Source organism: Apteryx mantelli, chromosome 17 (genome assembly GCF_036417845.1).
Source record: "Apteryx mantelli isolate bAptMan1 chromosome 17, bAptMan1.hap1, whole genome shotgun sequence".
NCBI lineage: Eukaryota > Metazoa > Chordata > Aves > Apterygiformes > Apterygidae > Apteryx > Apteryx mantelli.
Window position 1 is genome coordinate 9,808,061 of NC_089994.1, and position 14,517 is coordinate 9,822,577.

The window sequence follows — 14,517 nt, forward strand, 5'->3', positions numbered from 1 at the left end:
CCCTCCCCTGGCTTCGCCTCGGTCGCCTTCGAGACCGCGGCCCGGCCTCCCCGCATGCAGCGGCCCCGCGCCGCCTCTCCTGAAAGCTGGGGCGCCGCTGCGAGGCCGGTCGTGCCGCCCTGGGGTGTCCGGGGGGGGTGGCGGCCATGTGGCCCCCGACGCCTCGCTCAGCCCGGGGCGGGGGGAGCAGCGCCGGGAGGGGCTGCGGCCCGGGGGCCCCGGGACTCAGGGCCGCAGCAGGCCCCGGGGCGGCCGGAACCTTTGCGAGCCGGAACGGGAGCGGCGGGAGCAGGCGCGCGGCCGGCGCGGTGTGGGGGAGGCGCCGGGGAGCGCTCAGCGGCGCACCGCCGGCAGGGGCCGGGAGCCATGTTGGCGGCGGCGGGCCGGCGGCTCGGCGGGGCTTGCGCGGCGCCCGGCGGCGCCTGGCTCAGGTACGGCGGGGGGCCGAGGGGGGTCGGCGGCGCCGGGCGGGCGCCCCCGCTGCAGCCGCGGGGCGAGCCCAGCGAAGGGCCCTGGCGGGGGTCGCGGGTGCAGCCACCGCCGCCGCCGGGCGGGCCTGGCTCTGCGGTGGCGCCTTCCTCGGCGGCCGGGGCCTGCGCCTCGGGGTCGGCGGCCGGGCGGAGGCGTGTGCAGGCCTGGGCCGTGCCCGGTGACCTGCGTGAGGAGCTGGTGCTGGGCACGTTAGCGGGTTTTCTTTCTTCCGTGACATCCTCTGAGGCCTGCGAAACTGCCTCTCTCTGCTTCTGATTTGAACTGTGCTTACTTTATTTCTCCAGAATGAGTCCTTCAAACAGAGCATTATGTGAATCTTAGAATAAAATTACTTTAATCCATTCATAGACTTAAAATAAATTATCTGTTTTGCTCCTTGGACTCATCTGGATTCACAGCGTTGAACAGTCCAAACTTTGGGTTCAGTTACCTGGTTGAAGAGGTTGATTTATCTCTGGGTTAATGCCATATACTGTCATGGCTTAAATGGTCAAGATAATTCAAAACACATCATTGTTCTTTATGACTTTAATGAATATTTTGTACAGTTTCCAAAATTAACGTGATCAAACTCAGATTTTCCTAATACTTTATGTTCCTTTTTTTCTTTAGTTTGTGGCTGCCCCAGACGGTTCAGTTTCGAGGAAGTCACTGGCAGACTTCATTGCTGGCATTTAAGGCATCTCTTCCCATGAGGTGATTGCAACTTCCATTGAGTTACATAGACTTATCTTCATCTTTACAGGAACATGAATTTCCCCAAGTCCAAATTAGTGTTTGAATGTAGATGTTTGCATTTAGGGCATTATATGTAAAAGCAGTTAGAGCTATTGGGTTCTTAAAGGAGAGTTTAATGCTAACCTATAAAATTATTGCATGTATTTCTGCACTTAGTTGTGTTTACTCGCTTCCTCAACTACATAATGTGGTTGGAGATGTTCAGATTTAAACTGTGCTCCACAAATCCCTTTTGAGCAACAGTTGAAATGAAAAACTAGCTGAATTGAAAATACTTTATATTAAAGTGATATATTAGATAGCCTACATTTATACACACGTGATTTGGTATCCATGCTTGTTTTGATGCAACTAAATTTAAAATATCCTGGTAGCTTTTCTCTGCTATCGGAGAGACTGTTTCACATCCTACAGGTTGTTTGCTGGTACGCTGTTTGTATGCAGTGTTGCAGAGACAGTGTGGCCTCCTCTAGACATTTGAACACCAAACTCGAAACTGGAAGCTCCTGCCTTCTAGTACCAGTTTGCAACAGTACAAAATAAGTCAGTTGCCAACCTATAAATGCTTTATCTCAAAGTTTTCACCTGTAAAGCAGAAATGGTATCCCACAGGACTACTGTGAGGATTAGTTTGTTTGTGGTGTGGCATATGTTCTCTTGTGTATACTGGGTTTGTGTGGATCAGTACAACGGAGGAGTAACGTCTGCACCCTGAATTCAGCTTCAAGTGTGGAAATGTTTAAAACTTGTATAAAATCACCCACTTCCACTGTTTTTCAGTGTTCGATGATAGGAGTATTTGAAGATAAACCTGTTACCTGCTCTGTTGCACTCTGAGCTAGTTGGAAACAAGTTCCGGTTCAATTTTTGTGGAACTTCCTAAAGTAATTCTGACCTTTTAGCACAGAACTGGAGGTTGCTCTTCTCTGCCAGGTACAGTTCTGTCTGCAGAAAATCTCATAAAACATACTACATTGTCCTGGAAATTATATTACTTTAATGAAGATAATGGCTGGAATTTCAGTGAGGGAGGAAATTAGGCAATGGGAAGGAATCATGGTCTTTAGAAGAGTAAAGTTGAAGTGCAACTTGCTGGTACTGAATTCAGTGAGAGCATGCCTTCTTTCATTCATGTAATTATTTCCCTTGCTAGAGCACAACCAAAGAAGAAGAAGAAAGTAGATATAAAGAGAGAGCAAGCACAGAAGGATCGTATGAAAAAGAAGATAAGAAAGTTGGAAAAAGCTGCCCCAGAAATGATTCCAATTGAGGATTTTATGACAGCTCCTAAATACTCGGACAGCAACAGGTAATTAAGACTGTCTTTCACTCTGAGCTTGTATTTGTTTTGTTTTGGTTTTTTTGTAATTTGCTCTTCAGGGTGCAAGAAATTTCTCTATTACAATGTTGTTTTATTCTTTATCAGAGTGCGAAGTCTTCCACCTCTGTCTTTTGAGGAAACTGAAAGAAGAGTTCTACTTATGAAAAAGTGGTCTCTGTATAAGCAGAAACAAGATGAGGCAGAGAAGAAAGCAATTCAGACTCTTGTAGCGGCTCAACAAGAGGCACTAAAGGAACTGCGCCTTGAATCAGAGGAGTTATATCAAGCGGCAATAAGACGAGATGAGAGACTTTTTCCCTTTGAGAGAGATGGACCTAATTACACCCCACCACTTCCTGGTTATGATCCTCCTGAAGGAAAATGCATTGATATCACCAAGGTGTATACGCAGTGAGATGGGAAGAGTTTATTGTTCATCTGGCACGAGCTGCTCAGCTGGTTGAAGAAGAAAAGAACAGAATGAGAACAAATGATTCCTTTTGCAGTTTAAAACCCCGTAGGTGTGTGACTGTAATAACAAAAAAAACAAAAACCAAAAACCCACCACCACAAAATGTCTGTTTTCCTTTTAAAACCAGCTACCTAGGTAATAAAACATCCAACAAAACTGTACTGCTCTACTTCTGTGCCATACTAGAACAAGCCAAAGAAGTAGTATTTCACTGAATATTTTCTCTGTAGGCTTGTTTCTCTCATCCCTCCATATGTTCCTGTGCACTATTATTTTGTTCTGCACAAACCAGAACTTCTAAGATTCCTATGCTATGAGGAAAGAGTGGCACAGTGATTACATCAGTCTGTATTAGAAGAGAGGTAGTAGCTGTTTTTCCTGCCTTTCTTCTATTCAGACTTCAATGAAGTATCTATGCGTATAATGGGGGGAAAATGGATGGAAAACATTTTGTGACAAAGCCAGAAATAAGTGGGGTTTTTTTTTTTATTGCCTTGTAGTATTGTAAGTTTAGTGTGTACTTAGTGTGTAAGTGATATTGTAGTAAGTTTCTATTTTTTAATAGTATTTGCTTAAAAGGAAACTGACCTCTTTTCAGTCATTTAAGCTTTTATTTTTGTAGTAACACTGAATACTGCCATAGACATTTAAAAAGTACAAGCACTGCTGTCCAAGAGCAGTTTCACAGAGGCAGGCATGTTTCAGGATCTGCAGCATCTTGCCATCACATGAGAATCTCTGAAGTATGGCAACACTGAATCTGTGTAATGCCTTTTAAATGCTGATGGTTATGATTGTTCTGCACTGGCAAGGAGGAGTCCTGGCTTGCTTTTGTTTTCTCAGGTGGCAGGCCTTGGGTGGTGCCTTGCTCCAACAGTGTATAACACCAGCAGGTCAGGAAAGAAGTCCTTGTTGAGGAAGAGCAGTTGGATCATGCATGTGCTAACTCAAGATCTCTTTGCTTGCATCTCAGTTGGTGAGAAGAGGTCCTGAAGTGAGAGACAGCAGGAAGAAATCAGAATCAAATTAAGCACTGAATTCTCCCTTTAAAAATTACTGGCTGTTTAAATAAACTTTCAATACTTCTTGAATGAACCGGTGGACAACTATACAGGGCAGAGCTCTAGTTGTATAATTTCAAGATCACATGGAAGAAAAAACAGCATAGTCCAGCATTGTGTATTACATACTGACCAAGCATGGCAAAATAGTCTTGTTACTTTGGTTTGTCTTGGTTGAGTGGGAGGTACCAGTCGGGTGGTGGGCTCTTCCTGAGCGTCCACACTGGAGCATATTTCTGCTTTTCCAGAACTCGAGATCTCTCACTCTTGCACAAAGCTTCCTGAAATACAGGAAGAAATATTACCCAAAATAGTGTTGGATGTTCAAATCTTACACAGGCTGTTTCCTAGTGTGACTGTTCGAGATAAAACCAGGAACAGAAATTTACCGTGCTAAAACAGAAGCAACAAATATTAAGTGCTGGGAGACAAGCTTTTAACTATGTCATATTTATATTTTGCTTTTGATTCCTCCATTAATAAGGAAAACCACAAGTTATGTGCTACCCTCCCCAGAATTTGTCCTCGCTGGCTAAAAGGAAGACTGTGGCTCTGCTCTGTGCTAAAATAAGTTTGTTCTCCAGTGTTTAAAGGGTTGGTAGCGGGGGACTTTTCTGGACGCCTCAGGAAAGCTGCTGCCCTGTAGCCTGGTAGTCTTTTGTTTTCGGATAAATTACTAGAACAGAAAAGCTTTTAGGTGCAGAACGTGAAATGATTCATTACAGAAACATTCCTTAAAAAAAAAACATTTTATGGATCCCCTTCCCAGCCCCACGGCCAGGTTTTCCCAGTCGTCCCGACAGTTTTCCGGCATGCGCCGTGATCCCAGGCGCCGCTACCGCCTCGGGAAGGGAGGGGAAGCACCGCCCCGCGCCCAACGGTCGCTCCCCGCCGGGGTGCCCCGCGCCCAACGGTCACCGCGCTCTAACGGCCCAGGGCGCTGGGCGGGGCCTCACAGGGCGGGGGAGGGGCTCAGGGCGCGGAAAGGGGCGGGGCCGGTACCTGCGCGGCGGCGCCGGCGCCTCTCTCCCAGGCGCGGCAGGCGCTGTAGTCCGCCCGCCACTGCCCGCAGGACGGCAGCTCCCCGTGCGCGTAGTAGTGGTGGAAGGCGTGGCGGAGGCCCCGGCACTGCTTCCACTCCGCCCAGTAGTCCTCGCACGACCGCGGCGGCTGGGGACAGACAGACGGCGCTCAGCGCGGGCCGCGGCCCCGTCCCCCCGCGGCCGCCCGCGCCCCACTCACCCGCCACGCCTCGCCGCCGGCCATGCCGCCCCGCCGCCGCAGCCCCGCCCCGGCGGGCAGGGGGCCCCCAGCCGCCAATCGCCGCGCCGCTTGCGGAGAAACCGTCCCAGCCTCGCCAATGGGGAGCGCCGGGACAAAGCGGCTGCTTGTACGTCATTCCCTCTCCCAGCGAAGAGCCAATAGCTGCGCGGGGAGCACGACCTCCTCCCCCCCAACAGGCGGCCCCGGAGGCGGGGCCGCGCACCGGAAACCTCTGCGTGACGCGCTGCTGCATGCCCGTGACGCAAGGACCAGGCTTCCGCCGCCCCGCTCCCCGCGGCCGCACACAGGCGCAAATCGGCGGAGCCCCGGCGCAGACAGCTCGCGGGTGTTCGAAATCACCACAAAGCAGCTCGGTTATTCAGGGCCTTTACTCCGCGCTTTGCGCACTGCACGTCGTTAACAAGGTGCCCGCGGCCCCCCGGTGAACAGGGCGGGCCCCGCTCGAGCGGGGAGCACGTGCTAAGGGGCCTTGGGGTGACACCGCTGTGCCCAAGCGCGGGACACGAGACCGCTGCACGCCGCCAGACACCGCAGAAGGTGGGTCTCGCATGCCCTTAGATTGCTACCATAGGTTACTCTATTTGAACTATGAAAAAGGCATGTTATTAATTCTAAATATAAAAAGCAATTGGGGAGGTCTGTGTCAGAGCCTGGGATGCCTCAGGATGATTTGTAACCCAGCACCTAAAGCTAAGATCAAGGAGACTCCCTGCACAAAGGTCTTCCAACACTTAAGTGTTAGCCTTCATTTGCACCACACCAAAAAGCTTATCGGAAATTGTGGCAGAATATATATAGAGAAGGAAATATCAAGCACAAAGCAACATGAGACCATCATCACTCGGGATATAAAAGAGGGTAGGATGTAGTCTAAGAACTGGACCTTTTAGTAAGGCAGAACTCATTGGTTTTGCTTCCCAGGTTTACCTGAGATAAACTTTCCCTCTTTCTAACACAAAAAAACCCACTGCTTCAAAATTCCTAGAACTTAATTTTCAGCTGAAAATTAAGACAGTCTTAAGCTCCATTTTTAAACATGAAACCAAAATCAGTAAAAGTGCTCCTGTGTTGCAAAATGGTCTCTCCTCTCAACTGCAATAACTAACATCCAATATGCTGCAATTGTTATTTTATTTTCCTCCTAACTGACTGAAGGTTCCACAACTTATGGTTTTCTTCCCTTTTTGCGCAGGGATTGGCCTTCTCCTGAAAAGGCAATAAACCGGCTTCCAGATTCATCCTGAATAAAGGAAGGAGAAAAGGTTGTTACCTGTTTAAGTTCTCTTTGCTCACTGCTTGTGTGATACAAGCTGAAACAGTCACCAGAAAGAGCATCCTATCGGAGCAGCAAGAGACTGCAAACATTCCATATCCTTATCTGCATAATAATCACTTTCTTCCTTCAAAAAAGTGTGAGCATTTCAGTGACCTTTCACCAACTTAATACAAGCATGCACTGCCTTATTAAACTTATATAAGGCTAATCTTCCATCAGCAAGCAGGACATCAGAGCTTGCTTTCATCTAAATGAAACTTACTAATAGCCCTTTCTAACAGCAGTTCTCTGTGAAAAGTCAGGTATAGAGGGAGGAACCACAAACTCAGACAATGGTTCCACTGTCCTTCAGCAAGAAGCAGTTATTGCCAAATAAGAAGTTCCTGCTTTACATAGGGCAATGTTTTTTTCTATCCCAGACTACCTCTACAGGATGCATGAAGAGTAACTAAAGTCACTATTACAGCCATCAGCTGGTGAGGCCACATGGTGAAGCAGATGAGGGAACTGATCCAGACTAAATAAAATAATTTGATGACCCAGCATAACTAGAGGAATGAGCAAAACAAGGCAGTGCAAATATGGGAACATACAACTGGGACAAGACTCGTGAATTCAATTCACTTTTCAGTTAATCTTTCCCTTGGCTGTATCTTCTCAGTTGTTCTGCTCACAGATATACAACATCATCAAATAAGAAAAGTGAACTATTCCAAACAGGTCTGCCAGAATTGGCAAGCAATGCAGACCGCTCTGGAGACAGATGTCTGATCTGTCACATATTCTGTGCAAGATTATCAAGATCAAACTTTATGTACCTCTTCAACTTTCTTAACTAGCGGACGTGAGTTTCTAATGAATGTGATTCTACCAATCTTGAAGTCATAGTTGGGTATTCCTCTGGAAAAGAAGCATGAAAATAGTATAATAAAGAAGAAATTTTATACAATGAAACATTCAGTAGACAACAGTGAGACCTATTCTATGCTTTTCAATGCTATACCAATGCCTGCTGCAAATTTTTCATTACCAAATAATCCTAGAGTTAAACTACTGCATTATTTCCTGAAGGTAGGCATATGCTGCATGAAGAGAATAATCAGATACTGAAGCTGATGCACAAGCTTGGCTGTGGGCTTGTTTCCACAGGGCTGTGGGCATGTTTCCATAGCATCTATGGTTTCTGTGGGGCCAAGGACACCTTTCCGGAAGGGTTCAAGTTTTACTGAGACATGTATAAATGAAATCCCCCCACCACTTCCACAAGGCCACTTCTATTAAGTCTGAATCTAGAAGCTTACTTCTTGGGGGGGGGGGGGGAATCAAATGGCCTGTCTCTGGCTATCTGCCCAACTCAAAAAAGAGCTCACTCTAGGCCAAATTTCATTTTAGAAAATTGGCAGGGTTCTGTGCCTCACTGGATGCAGCTCATCAGCCCCAGTCTAGACCTGCTGCCTCTGCCTCCTACAGAGCAAGAGCTAAGAGAGTTTTGGCAGTGTTTGTTTATTAACTTGGGATCTGCACTTTAAGTAGTCAGGGAGGTCACAGTCAGTCTAGAAAATTAGACTGTGTACTTTTATATGCAAACATCTGAGGAAATTAGCTATTTTTTTCCTGCTCTGGCAGTATAAACAATATACTCCCACCCTCATCCTTCACTTGCTGAAAACTGAGTGAAACAGGCATACCTTCGAATGTCTCCTGGTTTAATTGGTGATGGACTAGGCTCAACACCTTTCTTCTTGCCATCCAATCTGTTCCCAGAACCAGAGAATGCCTACATATGTACAAGACATACAATTATTTCTCTATACATTCCACTTCAGAATTACAAATATGAGTTTTAATTTAACCATTTCTTGTATTTGAAAGCGCACTGCACAAGAATACTATATTCCCTAAAAGATTTACCATCATTTTTATTTAATTATTTGACTCAGTATGTTTATTTCTAGTACATATAATAAGCTGATGATCCCTAGGTGTAGGAGTACGTTTCAGTCTCCTGTTTAAAGACTGGCCTTTTAAGGTCATATAGTTACAGGCCATGAGCACCACAAACTATCAACAAAGGTGACCTACTTTCTGAAAAGCAGGTTGTAGGAGTTCCAGCTGCCAGGACTCCTAAGTGGAAAGCACACTTACCAGTTAATGAGGAACACCTCTAAGAAGAGGTACTGGTATTTTGCAGTTGTTTGGAACAGGATTTTGCTTTCCCTCACCATTTACAACATTCAGAAAACAGCAGAAGTAGAGGACTTACACGAAATCCTAGGTCACTCACATATCCACTGTGGTCTGCTTCAACATCCTGTGAGGAGAAAAAACAAGTTACTTCAATATACGCATGCTGTGATATGAAAACAGTTCCATCTATTTCTGATCAAACAAAAATTTATCAAGTCTTTAAATCCACTGTTCATTTGGAAATGGATTGTTCTAAACAGCCATCTCCTATAACCAAGGCAGATAACTGGTGAAAATGCATTTTGAAGAACAGAAGTTTCACTTACTGCAGTCTCTTCATGTTGTGCATTTCTTTCTGGTTCTTTGTACCCCAAAGGAGCATCAAAATCCACCTATTTACACAGGAAAATAAGCATGTTTGATATTTTTCTTTTAATCATAAGCTTTATACCTCTATTTCTCAGAGCTCCAAAAACTATTGTTCCATTTTAAACTAGAAAGAACTGAGGTTTGTTAAACATTTTTATTCAGAAAAAGAGAAGACTAAACCTCCCAGGGATGAGTCTCAGCATGTACTTCAAATGGACCAGGAAAACAGAACCCCGCAGTGCAATTGGAGACTGAAGGTCAAGACAAGGATATTAAATAAGACTCTTCAGACTATAAGACAGTATGTTGAAGCTACATATGAGATTCTAGGCACTGCAGGCACCTGAAGGCGTATGAAGTGAAGTGCAGCACAATACTACAGGTGTGGTTACAGAGGTACATTGGGTACTCTTGTATGACTCACCTTCCCCACCCCATCTGATTTTACCTTTCCTACAGCATCAGAGGTGCTTGGTATTCAGTGCTATCAATGGACAACCTTCTCCTTTCAGGGGGACTCAGTAAGAGCAGACTTTCCACAACAGCCTTAACTTACATTCATATCACATTCTATGATGGACACAGCCTTATCTGGTTTGGTCTCCATTACCCGAAGCTCATAGATCTGAAACAGTAATGAATATTTTAAGACTGTACACGAGGGAGCACAATTCAAGTAAAAGAAAAGCACAGCTAAACCTTTCCCTTCAGAAAGTTCAAAATAAATTGAAACACATGCTCTTTAGATTGGGGACTAGATACTGCAGGGTCTATATAGAATATGAAAACAAAGGTATTAACCTAGACATAAGTTTGCTATATCCTGGAGCTAGGAAGTCTACCTCTTACTGTCAACCTGTGTTTCTGAAAGCAAATTATGGATTCGGGATAATTTCTGTCCCATGATTTATAAGAACTTCAAAAGCATCAAATTAAGTTTTCTCTGATGAGTCAAAGACCAGTCTAAATAGCAGCTCAGAGGAGGATTTAACTGCCTCTGTTTTTCAACAGAAAACTGATTGCGAAATCTACCATCTGGGATTTACATGTCAACAATATTGCACAGTTCCGTGGTTATTATTTTTGCAGCAACATCCAACAATTGTGCCTGGTCCGCAACCCCAAATGATCAAATGTGCACATGGGCTGCCAAAAGCTTTATCCACTAATGCTCATCTATGAAATCTATTCACAAGATGTAGTCAAAGTACTTAAGTGGTTGCAATACACTGAAATGCAGTTTTTTTGTTTTTACATGGAGCAGAATTTCTTTCCTCAGATTGATGGTATCCAAATTAAACCCGCACGCATGATGTTGTATACTGTACCTTTTCATTGTAGTTGATGGCAATAACATCCCCAGTAGTTAGACATGCAAAGTTTCTCAGTGCATTTTCTAGTCTTTGGAGTACGTTAAGATGAAACACATTTGTATTCAATGTAACATCAAAGCTTTAAAATTACTAAGTTATAGAACTCTGGTCCTTGATCTCTCAAAGATGGTTTAAAAGTCATCAGTACCACGGACAGCCTTTTAGTAAATATTAAGGAGTACAACATCCTCTGTAGATACTCTAAGGGACGCTCAAACTCACTGGACTTTAAGCCAAGATGCATGTTTTCTCACTCTAGCCTACACTTTGCGCTAGAAGCTTGCAACTTCTCTGTACATAAGCCCTCCCTCCCTTTTGTCTTCAGAAAGAGCAGTAGTAGTTACCTGCTACTGGAAAAGTATGAGCAACACCTGAAAAGCTGACCCTGCTTCATCATCCCAGTTTGGGAGAAAACTTTTGTTCCCTGCTCCATAGTTGAATAGGAAGGATACACTGCTTTGGGATTGGTGATATCAAGAAAATCTGGACTCTGTGGCTGAAATTTTGAGTAAGTAGCAACTTGAAGATTAACACTCTCCACTTGTACCAGGCCTCCTTCTTCCAGCAGCAAGTTCTGCATCATCTGCAAGAATAAAGACCAAGATGCAAACCAGTATCAACACATCTTTTTTTTTTTTTTCCTTGAATATATTTACATACATTGGGGCCACCACCTTACCTGAAATCCACCAGTTTACTTCTGTTTTAATTTCAAGAAGACAACAGTCAGGTGCATCTTAAAAAGCAGTCTGCTTTGCATACTTAGTTAAAATCATACAGAGGGAAACCTGAGCTGTAACTGAAAGCAGCTGTAGGAACATGACTAGCAAAGACATGTAATTTCAGCAAACCATTTGCCTCTTTAATATTAGACTGGAAACTCATTAATCCTACCTTTCAGGTTCTGACAGTTCAGCATGAGACAACTCACCCAGTGTGGAAGGTAACATATGCCCTCATCAGCCACAAACTCAAGCACTCCACAGTGCGTCATTCGGTCTGAATTTTTATTGGTCAGCTTAAACAACATTGGGTAAGTAATATTAAGTCGGCCTGGTGAGAAAGAATAAAAAGGATTTTATTTGTTATAAAGCCACTAGCACATTTACAAAGCTTTTAGAGATTGAACATTAGCAAGAGAATGGCACAGAGTATAGGAGAAGATTCCCCCCCAATCATTATTCCAGCTCCCTCAAAAATAGGAGAGAAAGCAGATACATGAATACTGCGTTGCCATTGCACTTAGAGCTTTAAATGCCTCCCCAGCATTTCCCCAAGCTAAGAGCAGGCAGTGGGTATTAGCAAAAAAAACCCTGAACTATTGTTATGCCCTTGGAATAGCTTATCAGCTAGCTCCAAAAGAATTCTAACATCCGTTGCCTATTTTAAAAATAAATCATGAGTTAATTTGTTTCTCAAAGAAATTCTAATAAGGACAAAACTCAGAGAAGAAAAAAATCCTGTTAAAAGGGGCAATAAACACCATTTAAACTATTAATTCAGTTACCTTCTTTCCCCCATTTCGAAGTTAATTTTCACTTATTCTGTCTTTAAAATAAATTTTTCTTCAGAAAAGTGTCCATAACAAGTAGGTTGAGATTAAGAACTCACTAGATTAACTGTAACCATTACACTGTGTATGTTAGTAGTAGTTAATAAGTATAGATTCATGAATCCAGTAGCTTGACACTTCAGATGTCTGTACTTAAAGACAGACAGAATCCCTTAACTCTGAGAAACAAAATACATCTTTTGAACAACTTAGTCTTATGCTCTCTATTTAAGCCAGATTTTAAGAGATAATTAAAAAACTCTGATACTTGCTTATGCATATGTTTATATTTCTAATGTTCTTATTCCAAAATAACATTTGCACTTACTGAGTTGATCCAAAGCAGATGGTGGCATAATTACTGTAGAAATTAATAAGATAGTTAAAGTAAGATTACGAAAATTATGACTGTACAAAGAGAACATAACACACAGTTTTATCATTCTTTCCTGTAGGATAATATTTACTCTAAAGTCTCACGTAAGTTAATTTCTGAGCTAGAGATTCCAGTAGAATCAGTCACAACAAATACACCTTCTAGCACAGGGACTTTAGATTTTAATCAGAAATTAGATAAGACAAAATTTTACAATACCTAGTACTAAAATAAATGTTTCCTAAAGGTACTTTTATTTGTTTGGGCTTACATGTCCCCTTGAATTGATGCCAACTCAAAACAACACAGCATTGACCTGAGAGATGGGATTCTGAAACTGAAGTTGGACAATCTATTTTCTTTCTTCAAGCCAAGTTATAACAAGTTGAGGTAAAACAAGAAGGAAAAAAACCCCCAGAATTCTTAGTCATAAATTTCTATGGCTCATAACAGTGACAAGATTTTAATAAGGGACTTCAGAGAGGAAAAAAAAAAAAGGGGCCTTCTTCTAATGATCAAAACCCAGGACTCACTCCTTACTAAATTTTTTAATTAGACAATAATGCAATAAAAGAAAAACCCTCCTCCTTCCTTCTTATAGCCCCTCAGTGCTCCTCTTGCTCAAGCCACATAGCCAACAGTATGTCTCCATACTGTGCAACAATGTTTCTACAGTCTTGGCCAAAAGCAGCATTACTTGATATCATTCACAAATAGCCTTCAAAAGTTTATTAGTCAAAATAAAACATGCACATACTCTTCCCGCCTTTCTCCACATCTGACCTGTCATTAGGTCCAGCAAGCATGGATACTGAGAAGCAACGGTATTGAGTTGAGAAGCGGTTCTGGAAAACCCGTGGGATTGGATGGTCAAACATATTAAAAGAGAACTAGGGAAGGGGGGAAGAAAAAAAGGCAACAGTGTATTAACATGACTTCTAAAGTATACCGAATAAAGTATTACAGCGTTTGCTAGGCATACTGAAGTTTCTTGAACTCTGTTTAGCTAAAACCATGTTTACAAGTCCTGTATTTGTTTTCCCTATTAACTGAGTGCTGTTCTTCTTTCATATAACATACATACGGTTTATAAAGGCTCGTATGCCAAGAACTGTGTGGGAAAAAATATGGAAGCACGCCTCCAAATTACATTTGGAGTAAGATTTGGCTGACTAAAAGTGTTTTGCAGACGAAACTGCACAAGCCCCAAAGGCCGGTATTCACCGCGGCTGCAAGCAGAGCTCTCGTCGCTAACCTACGACTTGCGCCGCGCAGGGAGGGAGGTGTTAGAGCGCCGTTCCCGTCACGCGGGTTTGGGAAATAGGTTCGGCAAAGGGGCAGCATCTCCCTGGGGAAAACAGCAGCCAGCGACGGCGCGCGGTCGGGACGCAGGCCGGGCCGGCAGCGCCACGGGGAGCGCGGAGAGGGAGGCCCGGCCCGGCCCGACTGCCCGCCCCCGCCGGGGCCCAGCGCTCCGGGCCGGCCTGCGGGGCAGCTCTCGGGGCCCAGCCGTGACGCGGCACCTCCCCCCGGCCGCCCCGGGCCTCACCATGGCGGCGGCGCTCGAGCTCCTGCTGCCCCGGCGCGGCCCCGCTCCCGCCGGCCCCCGCGGCCGCCGCGCAGCTCGGCACCAGCGCCCGCTGTCCGCTCCGCCCCGCCCCGCCCCGCTCCGCCCCGCCCCGCTCCCAGCATGCCGCGCGGCGGGCCCCAGCCATGGCGGCGCCACTTCGTCTGAGGCGGGATTCTCACAAGCGCCGCGGTGGCGGGTTTGGGGAGCTTTTTAGCCGCGTAGCCGTTCCGTAGGCAACACCACCGCGGCATACTAAGTTGGTCTTTGTCAGTATCGCCTAATGGCAAAATAATCGCCCTGCCCTCACCAAAGATGGTAGAATGGCGATCAAAACTGGCACGGCGCTTCCGCCTGCGCGGATTGGCTAGCCGCGCGCGCTGTGACTCCCTTTTCGCAATCCGGTTGGCGACAGCCCTGAACAGGTTGAGCATTGACCCAATCCGGAC

The 14,517-nt window shown here is 45.0% G+C and overlaps 3 protein-coding genes across 5 annotated transcripts; 1 reads left to right on the forward strand and 2 right to left on the reverse strand.

Moving 5' to 3' along the window:
* Positions 1–328: 328 nt before the first annotated feature.
* Positions 329–3,184, forward strand: MRPL40 (mitochondrial ribosomal protein L40). The gene is made up of 4 exons (XM_067307308.1): positions 329–431; positions 1,105–1,188; positions 2,384–2,539; positions 2,657–3,184. The coding sequence occupies exons 1-4, from the start codon at positions 367–369 to the stop codon at positions 2,964–2,966; spliced, it is 615 nt and encodes a 204-aa protein (XP_067163409.1). The 5' UTR covers positions 329–366; the 3' UTR covers positions 2,967–3,184.
* Positions 3,185–3,614: 430 nt separating this feature from the next.
* Positions 3,615–5,618, reverse strand: C17H22orf39 (chromosome 17 C22orf39 homolog). Of its 2 annotated transcripts, none has more exons than XM_067307309.1 (4): positions 5,327–5,618; positions 5,087–5,254; positions 4,244–4,365; positions 3,615–4,012 (listed from the first exon to the last, which is right to left on the reverse strand). In XM_067307309.1, exons 1-4 carry the CDS (start codon positions 5,348–5,350, stop codon positions 3,955–3,957), a joined length of 372 nt encoding a protein of 123 aa, XP_067163410.1. In that variant the 5' UTR covers positions 5,351–5,618; the 3' UTR covers positions 3,615–3,954. The 2 variants fall into 2 exon arrangements, with proteins under 2 accessions (XP_067163410.1, XP_067163411.1); XM_067307310.1 differs by having other exon boundaries at positions 4,218–4,365.
* Positions 5,619–6,480: 862 nt separating this feature from the next.
* Positions 6,481–14,129, reverse strand: UFD1 (ubiquitin recognition factor in ER associated degradation 1). 2 transcript variants are annotated; one of them, XM_067307306.1, is made up of 12 exons: positions 14,051–14,129; positions 13,259–13,391; positions 12,454–12,486; positions 11,505–11,626; positions 11,026–11,156; positions 10,529–10,601; positions 9,757–9,825; positions 9,158–9,223; positions 8,908–8,955; positions 8,333–8,421; positions 7,463–7,544; positions 6,481–6,608 (listed from the first exon to the last, which is right to left on the reverse strand). In XM_067307306.1, the coding sequence occupies exons 1-12, from the start codon at positions 14,051–14,053 to the stop codon at positions 6,534–6,536; spliced, it is 924 nt and encodes a 307-aa protein (XP_067163407.1). In that variant the 5' UTR covers positions 14,054–14,129; the 3' UTR covers positions 6,481–6,533. The 2 variants fall into 2 exon arrangements, with proteins under 2 accessions (XP_067163407.1, XP_013800989.1); XM_013945535.2 differs by lacking the exon at positions 14,051–14,129 and having other exon boundaries at positions 13,285–13,364.
* Between the last annotated feature and the right edge of the window lie 388 nt (positions 14,130–14,517).

Bases quoted from the DNA above. Each gene is read 5' to 3' on its own strand.
- MRPL40 (XM_067307308.1), top strand. From the start codon at position 367: ATGTTGGCGGCGGCGGGCCGGCGGCTCGGCGGGGCTTGCGCGGCGCCC. The intron at 432-1,104 runs GTACGGCGGGGG...TTTTTTCTTTAG, and splicing joins CCCGGCGGCGCCTGGCTCAG to TTTGTGGCTGCCCCAGACGG. The intron at 1,189-2,383 runs GTGATTGCAACT...TTCCCTTGCTAG, and splicing joins AAGGCATCTCTTCCCATGAG to AGCACAACCAAAGAAGAAGA.
- C17H22orf39 (XM_067307309.1), bottom strand. From the start codon at position 5,350: ATGGCCGGCGGCGAGGCGTGGCGG. The intron at 4,366-5,086 runs GTACCGGCCCCG...CCTGTATTTCAG, and splicing joins GCGCCGGCGCCGCCGCGCAG to GAAGCTTTGTGCAAGAGTGA. The intron at 4,013-4,243 runs GTAACAAGACTA...CTCTCACTTCAG, and splicing joins CTCAACCAAGACAAACCAAA to GACCTCTTCTCACCAACTGA.
- UFD1 (XM_067307306.1), bottom strand. The intron at 12,487-13,258 runs GTATGTGCATGT...TAATTTCTACAG, and splicing joins TGTGGAGAAAGGCGGGAAGA to TAATTATGCCACCATCTGCT. The intron at 7,545-8,332 runs GTATGCCTGTTT...CTTCTTTTCCAG, and splicing joins AAACCAGGAGACATTCGAAG to AGGAATACCCAACTATGACT.